Raw genomic sequence first — 16,661 nt, forward strand, 5'->3', positions numbered from 1 at the left:
AGACGTGAGCCACCGTGCCCAGCCAGACATGATTTTTGCTAGCTAGAGAGTGTACTCTGAGAACTTAAGCTTTGAGAGAATAGGCCTTAGTCCAGTAATTCCATATATAAATATATTTAAATATGGAATTCTATATATATAAATATGGAATTCCTTCTCTGATAAATGCCGTGGCTTTGATGGCTCAGTTAAAAGGGCGTGTGGTGGCCGGGCGTGGTGGCTCATGCCTGTAATCCCTGCACTTTGGGAGGCCCAGACGGGCGGATCACGAGGTCAGGAGATCGAGACCATCCTGGCTAACAGGGTGAAACCCCATCTCTACTAAAAATACAAAAAACTAGCCGGGCGAGGTGGCGGGCGCCTGTAGTCCCAGCTCCTCGGGAGGCTGAGGCAGGAGAATGGCGTAAACCCGGGAGGCGGAACTTGCAGTGAGCTGAGATCTGGCCACTGCACTCCAGCCTGGGTGACAGAGCGAGACTCCGTCTCAAAAAAAAAAAAAAAAATACAAAAAGATTAGCCGGGCGAGGTGGCGGGCGCCTGTAGTCCCAGCTCCTCAGGAGACTGAGGGAGGAGAATGGCGTGAACCTGGGAGGCGGGGCTTGCAGTGAGCCAGGATTGGCCACTGCACTCCAGCCTGGGCGACAGAGTGAGACTCCGTCTCAAAACAAAAACAAAAACAAAAAAAAGGCACGTGGTAGAGGATTTGAGCCGGAGGTCGGCAGAAGCTTCCACAAGGAGGTGATGACTGAGGTGAACTAAACAGTTGCAAGCCCTGCTGAGCCCGGGATGCAGAGCTGGGGTGGGTGGGCCTGCCAGTTTAGACAACTGTCAGATGGGGAGCCAGAGCACAGTAGGGGGCGCAGGAATCCTGTCAGGGTGCTTCCCGTTTCTGCCTGATTTTTACGTCTCTTTGTATGTCTTCACGTGGCCTCTGACTATCTCATTGACCTCTTGTGGTTTTTTTTTTTTTTTTTTTTTTTTGAGGCAGTGTCTCGCTCTGTGGCCCGGACTGGAGTGCAGTGGCCAGATCTCAGCTCACTGCAAGCTCTGCCTCCGGGTTTACGCCATTCTCCTGCCTCAGCCTCCCGAGTAGCTGGGACTACAGGCGCCCGCCACCTCGCCCGGCTACTTTTTGTATTTTTAGTAGAGACGGGGTTTCACCGTGTTAGCCAGGATGGTCTCGATCTCCTGACCTCGTGATCCGCCCGTCTCGGCCTCCCAAAGTGCTGGGATTACAGGCTTGAGCCACCGCACCCGGCCGACCTCTTGTGTTTTCTAATTATTTTGCAGTCGACCTCACTGGGTTCTCTGTAATGAGGTCTGCACTCACATCATTTGCAATGGAGCTTAAGAACAGTCATGAATTCAGCCCTTGCCCTGTGCCAGCCACCATGCCAAAGGCCATCTGTGCCTGCTGGGGAGCCTGTACCTTCCTCCAGGGGCTGTGTCCCATTCCTAGTACAGAGGAAACCAACTCAGTGATTGACCGGGACAGTGCTCAGTTGCTAGTGAGGGATGTGGTTTCTGTATGACACGTTCCACCTCCTTGTGATGATGTTTAAGGAAGTTGTTTATCAAGTTTGCTGAGCTACACACTTAGAGATCCATTGCAAGTCTCAGGCCCGCTGCCTTTCACGACCCTGGGCTTTCCACTCATCACTGTGGGACGTCTAGGATGTCTGTTTGCACGGGGCCGGCCTCAGATAAGAAGCCAGATGGAGTGAGTCTGGCTGTCGTCAGTGTGCAGGTTTTTACTTTTCCCTTCCTCCCTTCCTCTGGCCCGTTGACTCCATCTCTGTGCCAGTCATGATCAGCCTTCTAGGCCAACGACTGGGTCTCCAGGGGTTTTGATGGTCTTAGGTAGACTCTCGTTCTTTCTGTCCCTCTCAGACTGGCATCAGTACGATGACATAGTTTGTATGAGGCCTGGGAAATTACAGAAAGTCATGAGCCATATCACAGACTTCATGAGGAAGGACCTGGTGAAGGGGAAGCAGATTGCCGCCACGGTCATGCTGGACGGCATCTTCAGCATCCTGCAGACCTGGGACCCCATCAACCTCAACAACTTCTTCACCCAGTTCCAGCAGTTTTATTTTGTTGTGCGAGAGCCTATGATTTATGAAGGACAGGCACAGCGGTGGACCGCTTTGCAGTATGGGGAGAAAGAGGTATCAGGCTTCCCACCAGCTGCTCTACCTTCTGGGAAGGAGCCTCACCTGACCTGCTAGTGGCCAGATGACCCCTTGACTCTGGGGGCCAGGTTGCAGATGGGCGTGTGTAGAAGTTTCTGACCTTTTCTCCTACCACCGTGTCTTGTAATTTCCCTGCCCTCCCCATTTTCCTCCTTTTCCTGGTTGTTGTAATCTGAACCCCACCCCAGCACCAGTCCTGAGTCCTCCCCTGGCCTTGGAGGGAGAGTGGAAGGAACGGGGAACCCTCCCTCACTGCATCTTTTCCCACACTGCGGTGCAGCCTGGGTGGGTTTCAGGCCAGCCTGGAGCTGTTTCTGAGGTGAAGCTGAGTGCTGGTGAGCCTCAGGGGCCCTGCCTGAGCCCTCATGCCAGGGTCTTGGCTGCACCGCGGCTGCTCCTGTAGCTTGCGCAGGTGTGGTGGGGGGCACGGATGGGGTCTGCTGCCCTAGCTGTGGTGCTGGGGCGGTTCTGGACACCTCTGATGAATTCAAGTTCACGGTTCATGCATCTTCCTCTTCTCCCACCATCAGGTGAAGAAGGACCTGTGGGAATATCTGCAAAAGCACATGGCACCATTTCTGGAGAGAAAAAGCGCGGACCTTTTCCCTAAAGACTGCCCAGTGAGGAGTAAACTGAAAATGGGCCTGATTGTCCTTTTTGTAGTGGAAAAATTTCAGTTTTTGTTATTAGAAGACGACCTGACCTCGGTGTGTCACCTCCTGTCCTCGGATGCCAGCTCACCAGATGAGCTTCACAGTGACCTAAGCCACATCCTTGGGACATCTCAGAGGTATTATTATTTTTTGTTAAAATGTTTTTATAGCTATTATAATGATTTTCTCTGATTGCAAAAATAAGTGGTTGACTAGAGTGACTGAAAGCACACAGGGAAGAAATAAAACCACCCGTGATTTTACCACTCATTGTAGTCATGGCTAGTAGTTTTTCCTAGCATCTATCTTATTTTTATTATATTCTGTCTTCTGTTGAATACCCTGCTTTGTTTGTTTTCCCTAGACGGTGTCTCACTCTGTGACCCAGGCTGGAGTACAGTGGCGCAATCTTGGCTCACTGCAGCCTCCGCCTCCCAGGTTCAGGCAATTCTCCTGCTTCAGCCTCCTTAGTAGCAGGGACTACAGGTGCACACTACCACACATGGCTAATTTTTGTATTTTTAGTAGAGAAGGGTTTTCGCCATTTTGGCCAGGCTGGTCTCGAACTCCTGACCTCAAGTGGTCCACTCACCTTGGCCTCCCAAAGTGCTAGGATTGTAGGCGTGAGCCACCGCGCCCGGACTGAATACCCTGCTTTTTGAAGCTTAGTGTCATACCACGAGCAGCCTCTGTGTGCACGCATTTAGGAGGTTGTGGCACGATGCCGGCCTGAACACATTCCCTCGAGGACATCTGCAGAAGCAGCGTGAATGTTCCTCCGATGCCCCTGCCTGTGCCGTGTCTAGTTCAGGAAACACAGTGTGACTGTCCCGGGCCTGAAATGTTTGGTGGTGAGAAGGTGATGGCCTTTGACTTGATGGGAAGACCTGCTCAGATCCCACTGAGCTCTGATGGTCACACTCTCCCAGCATTCTGTGTGTGTTGATTTGAACTTGAGAATGACATGAGGTAGCCTTTCCTGACCAGCATGTCTTATCACGACATCTGCCTCTTGGTTTTATACATTTATTTATTTGTTGTTTTGAGACAGCGTCTTACTCTGTCCCCCCAGGCTGGGCTGCAGTGGAGCAGTCACGGCTCACTACAGCTTCAACCTCACAGACTCAGGTGGTTCTCCCACCTCAGCCTCCTGAATAGCTGGGACTACAGATGCACACCACCACTTGCAGCTAATTTTTCTATTTATTGTAGAGATGGGGTTTCGCCATGTTGCCCGGTGGTCTTGAGCTGCCGAGTTGAAGTGATCTACCTGCCTTGGCCTCCCAAAGTGTTGGGATTATAGGCATGAGCCACTGTGCCTGGCATGGTTTTACAAATATAAAACACCCAGATAAACGCTGCACATTTTGACAAACAGGAGGAATGGTGGCAAGGCACAAAGTTAGTGCCGGTGTTTAAAGTATGAGGAATCATTAATATATTTTGACTGTAGCAGATTCACCATGTATTGTTCATGGGCCCACCCCTTACATTTAAAAAGTTGTTTTGGGGCCGGGTGTGGTGGCTCATGCCTGAAATCCCAGCACTTTGGGAGGTTGAGGCAGGCGGATCACGAGGTCAGGAGTTGGAGACCAGCCTGACCAACATGGTGAAACCCTGTCTCTACTAAAAATGCAAAAATTAGCTGGGCGTGGTGATGCATGCCTGTAATCTCAGCTTCTCAGGAGACCGAGGTAGGAGAATTGCTTGAATCAGGAGGCAGAGGTTGCAGTGAGCCGAGATCATGCCACTGCACTCCAGCCTAGGCGACAGAGCAAGACTTCATCTCAAAAAAAAAAAAAAAATTGTTTTGGCCGGGCATTATGGCTCACACCTGTAATCCCAGTGCTTTGGGAGGCTGAGGCAGGAGGGATTACTTGAGCCCAGGAGTTCTGGATCAGCCTGGGAAACAAAAATTAAAATAAAAAATTTAACCGGCCAACATGGTGAAACCCTATCTCTACTAAAAATACAAATACAAAAAATTAGCCAGGCGTGTTGGCAGGCACCTGTAGTCCCACTTACTCGGGAGGCTGAGACAGGAGAATTGCTTGAACCCGGGAGGTGGGGGTTGCAGCAAGCCGAGATTGTGCCATTGCACTCCAGCCTGGCCAACAGAGTGAGACTCTGTTTCAAAAAAAAAAAAAAAAAAAGTAGCTGGGTGTGGTGGTGCACCTGTAATTTCAGCACTTGAGAGACTGAGGCAGGAGGATCCCTCGAGCCCAAGAGTTCGAGGTTGTAACGATCGCACCACCACACTGCCTTGATGACAGAGTGAGACTGTCTCTAAACAATGAAAATAAATTTTACAAGTTGCTTTATATTTAGATTTACTGTTGCCAGATGGCCTGGGTTCAAATCCCGGCTCTGTCAGGCAGGACCCTGCGTTGACTACTTAGCCAGGACCTCTGCCTCTGAGATCGCTCCCCGTCCTGGGAGTTTGTTGTGGGGATTCGGCAAGAGCCCGCGAAGGACCTGACGCCCTAGGCTGGGGGCTGAGGGAAGCCCTGTCTCCTGTGCGAGTTACTCTGTGGCTCCTGTGCGAGTTAAACTCTGCTCTGCCACGTGTGTTGCTCCTCCTGCTCTGTGCACCTGGTGTTTGCTTCCCGTTGGGACTCCAGATCCCCAGGGAGACGACTCCCTAGCCAACCCAGCTCACTGCGGGATCTTTATTCCCTTCCAGCTGGCAGCTGTACCTGGTGAACCTGTGCCAAAGGTGCATGGACAAAAGTATGTACCACTGGCTGGGCACCCTGCCTGTCCTGCACTGCTGTATGGAACTGGCCCCGCGGCACAAGGACGCCTGGAGCCAGTCTGAGGACACCTGGGCCGCTCTGGAGGGAATCTCTTTCTCACAGTTCCGGGAACAAACGCAAGATACGTAAGTGGTAGAGTTGTGCTTATCTACATGAATCTGGGAAGAGCGGCTCCTATGCCGAGCGCCCGGAGTCCTGGTGGGCTCTGTAGTGACTCCATTCCTGTTTCTAATGACAAAAGTAACACACGTTCTTTTAACATTTTAAAACATCAAAACTATCAAGAATAGGCGGGGCACAGTGGCTCACGCCTGTAGTCCCAGCACTTTGGGAGGCCGAGGCGGTTGGATCACCTGAGGTCAGGAGTTCAAGACCAGCCTGGCCAACATGGTGAAAAGCCGTCTCTACTAAAAATACAAAAAAAAAAAAAAAAAAATTAGCCAGGCATGGTGTCATGTGCTTGTAATCCCAGCTACTCAGGAGCCTGAGGCAGGAGAATCGCTTGAACCCGGGAGTTGGAGGTTGCAGTGAGCTGGGATGGTGCCACTGCACTGTAGCCACGTGCTTTCGTAAGCATCCTTAGCTTTCTCTGTCCAATGACTTCATTGAGATAGATCCCTATAAGTGGAACTGCTAGGTCAAAGGCTTTGTGAACTCTAAGTCATTTATACCTTTGCATAATGCAGGCCTATAGGAGAGGAATATTGGCAATATATATAATCCTGACCTCTGATCCAAACATAATGACCTCCCCTTTAGCCCAAGAAAATATTACCAGAAAAAGTTTATTTATTTATTTATTTTTCAATTTTTAAGTTCAGGAGTACATGTGCAGGTTTGTTTTTTTTTGAGACGGAGTCTCGCTCTGTCACCCAGGCTGGAGTGCAGTGGCCGGATCTCAGCTCACTGCAAGCTCCGCCTCCCGGGTTCACGCTATTCTCCTGCCTCAGCCTCCCGAGTAGCTGGGACTACAGGCGCCCGCCACCTCGCCCGGCTAGTTTTTTTTTTTGTATTTTTTAGTAGAGACGGGGTTTCACCGTGTTAGCCAGGATAGTCTTGATCCCCTGACCTTGTGATCCCCCCGTCTCGGCCTCCCAAAGTGCTGGGATTACAGGCTTGAGCCACCGCGCCTGGCCTCGTGACCCAAATATTAAGCCTAGTACCCATTAGTTATTTTTCCTGATCCTCTCCCTCTTCCCATCCTCCCCTCCGATAAGCCCCAGTGTGTGTTGTTCCCCTCTCTGTGTCCCTGTGTTCTCATCATTTAGCCCCCACTTATAAGCAAGAACATGTGGTATTTGATTTTCTGTTCCTGAGTTAGTTTGCTAAGGATAATGGCCTCCAACTCCATCCATGTTCCTGCAAAGGAGCTGAACTCATTCTTTTTCAGGGCTGCATAGTATTCCATGGTGTGTGTGTACCACATTTTCTTTATCCAGTCTACCATTGATGGGCATTTAGTTTGATTCCATGTCTTTGCTACTGTGAGTTGTGCTGCAGTGAACATACATGAACATGTTTGTTTATAAGTGAGCGATTTACATTGTTTTTGGTATATACTCAGTCATGGGATTGCCGGAGTGAATGGCATTTGTGGAATTACCACATTGTTTCCACAATGGTTGAACTAATTTACACTCCCACCAACAGTGCATAAGCATTCCTTTTGCTCTGCAACTTCTCCAGCATCTTTCAATTTTTGACCTTTTAATAGTAGCCATTCTGACTGGTGTTAAGATGGTATCTCACTGTATTTTTTAAGAGACAGAGTCTGGCTCTGTTACCCAGGCTGGAGTGCAGTGGCGTGATCTCAGCTCTCTGCAGCCTGTGCCTCCTGGGCACAAGCGATTCTGCTGGGATTAGAGGTGTGCGCCACCATACCCAGCTAATTTTTGTATTTTTAGTAGAGACGGGGTTTCACCATGTTGGCCAGGCTGATCTTGAACTCCTGACCTCAAGTGATCCACCTGCCTCGGCCTCCCAAAGTACTAGGATTATAGGCATGAGCCACCACGCCTGGCCTCATTGTGGTTTTTTTTGTTTTGTTTTGTTTGAGATGGAGTCTCGCTTCATCACCCAGGCTAGGTTGCAGTGGCACAATCTTGGCTTGCTGTAACCTCTACCTGCCAGGTTCAAGTGATTCTCCTGCCTCAGTCTCCTGGGTAGCTGGCACCACAGGCGCCCCACCTTGCCTGGCTAATTTTTGTATTTTTAGTACAGACGGGGTTTCACCATGTTGGCCAGGCTGGTCTCAAACTCCGGACCTCAAGTGATCCACCTACTTTGGCCTCCCAAAGTGCTGGGATTGCAGGTGTGAGCCACTGCGTCCATCCTCATTGTGATTTTGATTTGCATTTATCTAATGATCAGTGATGTTGAGCTTTTTATTTTTATTTTTATTTTTTTTTTTGGTCTTGAGATGGAGTCTTGCTCTGTCGCCCAGGAGGGAGTGCAGTGGCGTGATCTCGCCTCACTGCAAGCGCCGCCTCCTGGGTTCACGCCATTCTCCCACCCGAGTAGCTGGGACTACAGGTGCCCGCCACCACGCCTGGCTAATTTTTTTGTATTTTTAGTAGAGACGGCGTTTCACCGTGTTAGCCTGGATGGTCTTGATCTCCTGACCTCATGATCCACCCGCCTTGACCTGCCAAAGTGCCTGGATTACAGGCGTGAGCCACCGCGCCCGGCTGAACTTTTTTTCGTATGCCTGTTAGCCATATGTATGTCTTGTGAAAAGTGTCTGTTCCTGTCCTTTGCCCACTTTTTAATGGTTTTTTTTTTTTCTTGTAAATGTGTGTATGTTCCTTACAGATGCGGGATATGACGCCTGTGTCAGACGCATATTTTGCAAAAATTTTCTCCCATTCTGTGGGTCATCTGTTTACTCTGTGGATAGTTTCTTTTGCTGTGCAAAAGCTCCTCAGTTTAATTAGTTCCCATTTGTCAATTTTTGCCTTTCTTTTTTTTTTTTTTTTTTTTTATTTTTTTATTTTTTTTTTTTTTTTTTTATTTTTGAGGCGGAGTCTCACTCTGTCGCCCAGGCTGGAGTGCAGTGGCCGGATCTCAGCTCACTGCAAGCTCCGCCTCCCGGGTTTACGCCATTCTCCTGCCTCAGCCTCCCCAGTAGCTGGGACTACAGGCGCCCGCCATCTCGCCCGGCTAGTTTTTGTATTTTTTTGGTAGAGACGGGGTTTCACCGTGTTAGCCAGGATGGTCTCGATCTCCTGACCTCGTGATCCGCCCGTCTCGGCCTCCCAAAGTGCTGGGATTACAGGCTTGAGCCACCGCGCCCGGCCGCCTTTCTTGTGATTGCTTTTGGTGTCTTTGTCATGAAATCTTTGCCCGTTCCCGTGTCTAGAATAGTATTGCCTAGGTCTGGGCAAAGATTGGAGAAAAATTATGGAGAAGTCCTTAAAAGTACAGGCAACAAAGTGAAGTGAGATAAATGGGATTACATCAAATCAAAAAGCTTCTGCACAGCAAAGGAAACTATCAACAGAGTGAAGAGACAGTCTACGGAATGGGAGAAAATAGAGGGGAATTTAAGGAACTGAAACAAGTGAACAGAAAAAGTTAGATTTTAAAATGGACAAATGAGTAGTCATCTCCAAAGAAGACACACAAATGACCAACAGGTATATGAAAAAATGATCAGCATCATTAATTAGGGAAATGCAAATCAAAACCCCAATGAGATATGCTCTTACCCAAGTTAGAATAGCTGTGATCAAAAAGACAAAAAATAAATGCCTGTGAGTATGTGGGAAAGAGAAACTTACACAATATAGGAATGTAAATTAGTACTGCCACTATGGAGAACAGTATAAAGGTTCCTCAAAAAACCACAAATAGAACTACCGTATGATCCAGCAATCGTACTGCTGGGGATATATCCAAAGTAAAGGAAATCAGTATGTTGAAGAGATAGCTGCACTCCTATATTTATCGTAACACTCAATAGCCATGATCTAGAATCCACCTGAGTGTCCACCTGCAGATGAATGGATGAAGAAAGTGTTTTCTATTTACCCAAGAGAATACTATTTGGCCACCAAAAATAATGAAATTCTGTCTTTCGCGGCAACATGGATGAGCTTGGAGGAGATTATGTTAAGTGAAAGAAGCCAGGCACAGAAAGATAAATACTGCATGTTCCCACTCATACGTGGATGTGAAAAGAGTTGATCTTCTAGAAGGAGAGAGTAGAATAGTAGTTATGAGAGGCGAGGAACGATGGCGAGAGGGCTAGCCAAAGGTTGGCTAGTGGATACAAAAATATGGCTAGATAGGACGAATAAGTTCTAGGGTCCTAGAGTAGTATGGAATGACTGTAATTTACAATTTGTTATGTTTTTCAAATAGCTAGAAGAGTGGAGTTTGAATGTTTCCAACACAAATAAGTGTTTGAGATAGATATGCTAATTACCCTGATTTTTACACATTACACATTGTATGCATATATGTTATATACACATATTTGTACAGATTATACATTGTACATAGTATACATTGTAGACATTTATATGTATATACAGTGCACAAAGTGTATTCTCTATATGCATACACTGCATAATGTATACAAACATTTGTATACAGTACGTATTATATACATATATGGAAATATAACACTGTTCCCCATAAATATGTACCATTATTATATGTCAGTTTAAAAATAATAAAAGCAGCTGGGCTTGGTGGCTCATGCCTATAATTCCAGTAGTTTGGGAGGCCCAGACAGGAGGATCGCTTGAGGCCAGGAGTTTAAGACCAGTCTGGGCAACGTAGTAGAACCCCATCTTTACAAAAAACAAACAAAAGAGTTAGGCATGTTCTGGTATACCTGTACTCCTAGCCACTTGGGAGGCTTACATGGGAGGATCACCTGAGCCGGGGAGGTCAAGGCTGCAGTGGTAGAAGTCCAGATTCCCTAGAAGTTGAAATAAAAGCATCTTTATTTTCAGATTCCTGACAGGTAACCACAAACTTTCTCTTTAAATATAATCTCTATGAAATACTGAATACTGGGTTATTTAATAGAACTGTCATAATGACCACAGATTAACCCTTCTAAGCAAAATAGATTAATTTATTTTGGCCTTGAAATGGTCTTTCTCTTATTAACGTGCTAGAATGTATTCATTCACTCACTGGACGAATACTTGAAGAGCACCTTCCTTGTGCCAGGAAGTACTACTCAAGGCACAGGGTGTACAGCACTGCTCAAAACAGACAGCGGCTCCTGGCCTCATGGAACTTGCATTCTAGCTGGAGAGGCAGGCAGTTAACACATTAGTAAGTCCTATTGATGATAGAGCTCTGGAAATTCCTCCTTCCCCAGCCTGGAGGTGCAGGCCGCAGAATCTGCTAAGGTCTGAAGATAGGGCAGGAGAGCAGAGGTAATGACTGCAGCATTCTGGGCCTTGCAGTGAGAACAAGACAGTGACCATGCAGTTGGGAAAGTGGCTGGAGAACTGAAAGAGACGCCACCTTGTAAAGCATGGTGCTCAGAGCCTGCCGAATGCCAAAGACTGGGGACAGCAGAAAAAATGAGACAGTTGCTCTGCGCCCCTGGATCCCAACTTCTGCTAAAGGCAGTGTTATGGTCTTGCCTTTGGAAGATGTAAAAGCCTTTGGAAACCAATTCTTTTCCTTTTCTTTCTCTCTCTCTCTTTCTTTCTTTCTTCTTTCACAATTCTGCTGTGTTGCCCAGGCTGGAGTGCAGTGGCATGATCGCTGGTCACTGCAACCTCCGCCTCCCAGGTTCAGGTGATTCTTGTGCCTCAGCCTCCCAAGTGGCTGGGACTACAGGTGCATGTAATCACATATCACATGTGGCTAATTTTTGTATTTTTAGTGGAGATGGGTTTTGCCATGTTGGCCAGGCTGGTCTTGAACTCCTGGCCTCAAGTGATCTGCCTGCCTCAGCCTCCCAAAGTGCTGGGATTACAGGCGTGAGCCACCCACTGTGCCTGGCCAGCCCTTGGGAACCAATTCTAATTAAAGCTACAACAAAGCTGTAGTTCATCTAAACTATTAACTCAGCCCCTGATAACAGAAGAGGCCACTAGACGATCAAGAGAGAAAACAATCAATATAGTCAGACCCATGGATGGTCCATATTTATCTAGAAAGGCTAGATATAGTAGACATATAGAGTGCCTTTGATTATTATTGCTATTGTTATGTACTTATCTTTAAATCTCTTGAAAAGTCTACAGTAGCATTGTTCCTAAAGATCCAGTCTTTCAGGTAAAAGTGGCCTTTAGTATGCAGTGAACCTTTATTGCTATGTTTTTCATAACTTCTGTTACTTCTGGGGAACTTTGCTTTATTTCTTTCCTGTTGTCAACATTTTGGGTCTCCAGTACTGTGTTCCAGAAGCAGCATTATTTAAGGGCCTTCGCTGAGCACACTTGGGCTGTTTGATCCTGGGTACTCGTTAATAATAATTTAGAGTTTTGATCGGGCACGGTGGCTCATGCCTGTAATCCCAGCACTTTGGGAGGCCGAGGTGGGTGGATCATGAGGTCGGGAGATCAAGACCATCCTGGCTAACACGGTGAAACCCTGTCTCTACTAAAAATACAAAAAATTAGCCGGGTGTGGTGGCGGCACCTGTAGTCCCAGCTGCTCGGGGGGCTGAGGCAGGAGAATGGCGTGAACTCGGGAGGCAGAGCTTGCAGTGAGCCGAGATCGCGCCACTGCACTCCAGCCTGGGCGACCGAGCGAGACTCCATTTCAAAAAAACTTAATAATAATAAAGAGGCTTAATTATTGGGATATTACCTTTTTATTGTAAAATATACATAATCTCCAGTTTACCATGTTAACTCCTTTTCAGGGCACAGTTCCCCGGCACTAAGTACATTCACACCGTCGTGCAGCCGTCAGCACCGTCCACCTCCAGAACTCAGCTTCCCCAGCTGAAACTCCATCCCCATGAACAACCTCCCCACTCCCCCTCCCCCTGGTAACCACCGTTCTCCTGTCTCTCTCTAGGATTTTGACTTCTCTGGGGGCCTCATGTGAATGGAATCACACAGGATTTGTCCTTTTGTGTCTGGCTTATTTCACTGAGCATAATGTTGTCAAGGTTCATCCATCTCAGTGAATTCTTTTTATTTATTTATTTATTTATTTATAGAGATGGAATCTTGCTATGTTGCCCAGGTTGATCTCAAACTGCTGGCCTCAAGCTATCCATCCTCCTGCTTTGGCCTCCCAAATTGTGGTGATTATAGGCATGAGCCACTGCAGCCAGCAGCAAACTCTTTTTTTTTTTTTTTCTTTTTGATTTTATTACTTTTTTTTTTTTTTCTTTTTTTTGAGACAGAGTTTTGCTCTTGTTGCCCAGGCTGGAGTGCAATGGCATGATCTCGGCTCACCACAACCTCCACCTCCCGGGTTCAAGTGATTCTTCTGCCTCAGCCTCCCAAGTAGCTGGGATTGCAGGTGTATGCCACCACACCTAATTTAGGATTTTTAGCAGAGATGGGATTTCTCCATGTTGGTCAGGCTGGTCTTGAACTCCCAACCTCAGGTGATCTGCCTGCCTCAGCCTCCCAAAGTGCTGGGATTACAGATATGAGCCACTGCGCCCGGCCTGATTTTATTACTATTTTTTTTTAATATTACTGCTTCTTGTGGAACAAGGCTACCCCATAGGAGTGTGCCCAGAATAGCCAGCAGTGAATTCTTATTCTGTATTCTGAATTATAGATGAAGTTAATTCTTTCCTCTCTCTCTTTTTTTTTGAGACAGAGTCTCACGCTGTTGCCCAGGCTGGAGTGCAGTGCCGTGATCTTGGTTTACTGCAATCTCCGCCTCTAGGGCTCAAGCGATTCTTCTGCCTCAGCCTCCTGAGTGGCTGGGATTATAGGCTCCCGCCACCACGCCTGGCTAATTTTTGTATTTTCAGTAGAGACGCAGTTTCACCATGTCGGCCAGGCTGGTCACAAACTCCTAACCTCAACTGATCCACCCGCCTCGGCCTCACAAAGTGCTGGGATTCAGGCGTGAGCCACCGCGCCCAGCCATTAATTCTCAATAGGATGTTCTGTACTTTTCATTTGATTCACTGCATATTTTTGTTTTCCACATAGCCTTTATTTTATTTATTAAAGTAGAGACAGGGCCTCACTAGGTTCCCCAGGCTGGTTTCGAGCTCCTGGGCTCAAGTGATCCTCCCGAGTCGGCCTTGGGATTCAGGTGTGAGCCACCACGCCCGGCTCCTAGGAGTATTGAAATCAGTTTTGAAATTGGGACTGTTTCTGTCCCTCCAGCGTTAGTTTCCTCCATCTTCCCTCACTGATCTCACGGCGTCTCTTTTCTCCGTCCTGATTTCTCTCGTGCAGGAGCGTCTTACTTTCGTTTATGAGCCAGAATAAGCATTTGCTGAGCGTAGATGAGCCTCTCTTCCGATCCTGGTTTAGTCTGCTACCTCTGAGTCACCTGGTTTCATATATGGAAAACTTCATTGAGCACCTGGGTCATTTTCCTGCTCATGTCCTGGACTGTTTTCTAGGAACTTACTACCGCCTGCGAGGACTTCAGAAAATCTCCTCCCGGAATATGCAGGTTGGTTTCTGAAGTTGGCTCTGGAGTCCTGGCTTAGCGAAAGCAGACTAGATACTAAACATGGAGAGGTCAGGATTCTTTTTCCTAAAAAACAGACAGTGGACTGGGTACGGTGGCTCACACCTGTAATCCCAGCACTTTGGGAGGCCGAGGCGGGCAGATGACAAGGTCAGGAGACCGAGACCATCCTGGCTAACACAGTGAAACCCCATCTCTACTAAAAATACAAAAAAATTAGCCGGGTGTGGTGGTGGATGGCTGTAGTCCCAGCTACTCGGGAGGCTGAGGCAGGAGAATGGTGTGAACCCGGGAGGCGGAGCTTACAGTGAGCCCAGATTGCGCCACTGCACTCCAGCCTGGGTGACAGAGCGAGACTCCATCTCAAAAAAAAAAAAAAAAAAAGAAGGTCTCATGTGATGCACTTCATAGCTGCCGTTTTTCCTTTCACATTTTTTGGTGGAGAAAATGGTATAAGTTTAAATCCTGAGTTTTATCTATAAAAAAGGTAAGATTAGTATGTGAGCACCTTAAAATTTGTTTGTAGGAAGGAAACAATGTATACCATCCTGATGTTGGATTTTTTTCAGCTCTGTTTTAGCAATGACAATGGCATTGTGATTCAATCTTCTGTCCCGTTGTTTTTTTTCTCTGCCTTAGGATGTTCTGAACATTTTAAACATGCTGTTGCACCTCCTGGACACTTACCAGGACAAGTAAGTGGGAACCACAATGCCGTCTCTCCCTCACATGCGACCCCCAGGGGCTTCCTGTGACCCTTACGATTGGCCGCGCCCCACCTTTGCTGTTGTAACAGCAGCGTCATAAATTAATACGGGATCCACTTCTCTTCTCAGGTTATTAATGTAGTCATCTTTTTTGTTTTGTTTTGTTTTGTTTTTTAGACAGAGTCTCACTCTGTTGCCCAGGCTGGAGGGTAGTGATGTGATCTCACCTCACTATAACCTCTGTCTCCTGGTTCAAGTGATTCTCCCAACTCAGCCTCCTGAGTAGCTGGGATTACAGACACACCCACCACGCCCAGCTAATTTTTGTTTGTTTGTTTGTTTGTTTGAGATGGAGTCTCACTCTTGTTGCCCAAGCTGGAGTGCAATGGCGTGATCTTGGCTCACTGCAACCTCTGCTTCCCGGGTTCAAGTGATTCTCCTTCCTCAGCCTCCTGAGTAGCTGGGATTACAGGCACGTGCCACCACGCCCAGCTAATTTTTGTTTGTTTGTTTGTTTGTTTGAGATGGAGTCTCACTCTTGTTGCCCAAGCTGGAGTGCAATGGCGTGATCTTGGCTCACTGCAACCTCTGCTTCCCGGGTTCAAGTGATTCTCCTTCCTCAGCCTCCTGAGTAGCTGGGATTACAGGCACGTGCCACCACGCCCAGCTAATTTTTGTATTTTTAGTAGAGACAGAGTTTCACCCTGTTGGCCAGGCTGGTCTCGAACTCCTGACCTCATGTGATCCACCTGTCTCAGCCTCCGAAAGTGCTGGGATTACAGGCATGAGCCACCATGCCCGGCCCTCTGTTTTTTTTTTGTTGTTGTTGTTTTGTTTTGTTTTTAAGAGAAATAACAGATATCAGCTGCTAAGATTTGGGTTTATCTCCCTCCGGTCTTTTTTCCTATACATTTTTCCCTTACTTGTAAACCGTCATGGTACTGCATATGCATGGTGGGTGTTCTGCACTTTTTTAATACTTAGTCAGTTTAAGATAAAAATCAAGGCTGGGCGCGGTGGCTCAAGCCTGTAATCCCAGCACTTTGGGAGGCCGAGACAGGTGGATCACAAGGTCAGGAGATCGAGACCATCCTGGCTAACACGGTGAAACCCCGTCTCTACTAAAAATACAAAAAACTAGCCGGGCGAGGTGGCGGGCGCCTGTAGTCCCAGTTACTCGGGAGGCTGAGGCAGGAGAATGGCGTAAACCCAGGAGGCGGAGCTTGCAGTGAGCTGAGATCCGGCCACTGCACTCCAGCCTGGGCGACAGAGTGAGACTCCGTCTCAAAAAAATAAAATAAAATAAATAAATAAATAAAATAAAAAGATAAAAATCAAAGGTAGCTTTATTTAATTATCCAAAATCATTTGCTCCTGCAAATTTGTGACCTCTGATACCGTGAGGGGTCAGCAGACAGAATGCAGGACCACTGAAATGCCCCAGCGAGCAATGGGATGCGTGTTGTCTGAGCTGTTCTCTGAGCGGTTTGGGCACTTCCAGTCTTCGTTCACCTCCTTTGTTCACGTCTCTGCTGATGTTGATCCAGCACCTGTGACTTCAGGATCCCACCCCACAAGCTCCCTACCTCCCCACCGCTGTGTGTCACAGCCTCAGCCCAGGGAGTCCTTTCTTACACCGCCTTTCCAGCCCCCTCCATCAACTCTCCTCTTAAGCTCCTCCTAAGTGTCCTCTTAAGTCCCTCCTGAGTCCCTCCTGAGTCCCTCCTAAGGCTCCTCCCGAGTCCCTCTTAACGC

The 16,661-nt window shown here is 47.6% G+C and overlaps 1 protein-coding gene across 8 annotated transcripts in view; it reads left to right on the forward strand.

Annotated features, from left to right (window-relative positions):
- Nucleotides 1-16,661, forward strand: part of RNF213 (ring finger protein 213) — a 142,253-nt gene that overhangs the window by 37,214 nt on the left and 88,378 nt on the right. For all 8 annotated transcript variants that reach the window (XM_033182516.1, XM_033182517.1, XM_033182520.1 and 5 more), the window contains 5 exons: nucleotides 1,891-2,171; nucleotides 2,726-2,985; nucleotides 5,532-5,729; nucleotides 13,959-14,181; nucleotides 14,839-14,894. In XM_033182516.1, the coding sequence (XP_033038407.1) occupies nucleotides 1,891-2,171; nucleotides 2,726-2,985; nucleotides 5,532-5,729; nucleotides 13,959-14,181; nucleotides 14,839-14,894 (1,018 nt within the window). The remainder of the gene's footprint in view (nucleotides 1-1,890; nucleotides 2,172-2,725; nucleotides 2,986-5,531; nucleotides 5,730-13,958; nucleotides 14,182-14,838; nucleotides 14,895-16,661) is intronic.

Source organism: Trachypithecus francoisi, unplaced genomic scaffold, assembly GCF_009764315.1.
Source record: "Trachypithecus francoisi isolate TF-2019V2 unplaced genomic scaffold, Tfra_2.0 Lachesis_group20, whole genome shotgun sequence".
NCBI lineage: Eukaryota > Metazoa > Chordata > Mammalia > Primates > Cercopithecidae > Trachypithecus > Trachypithecus francoisi.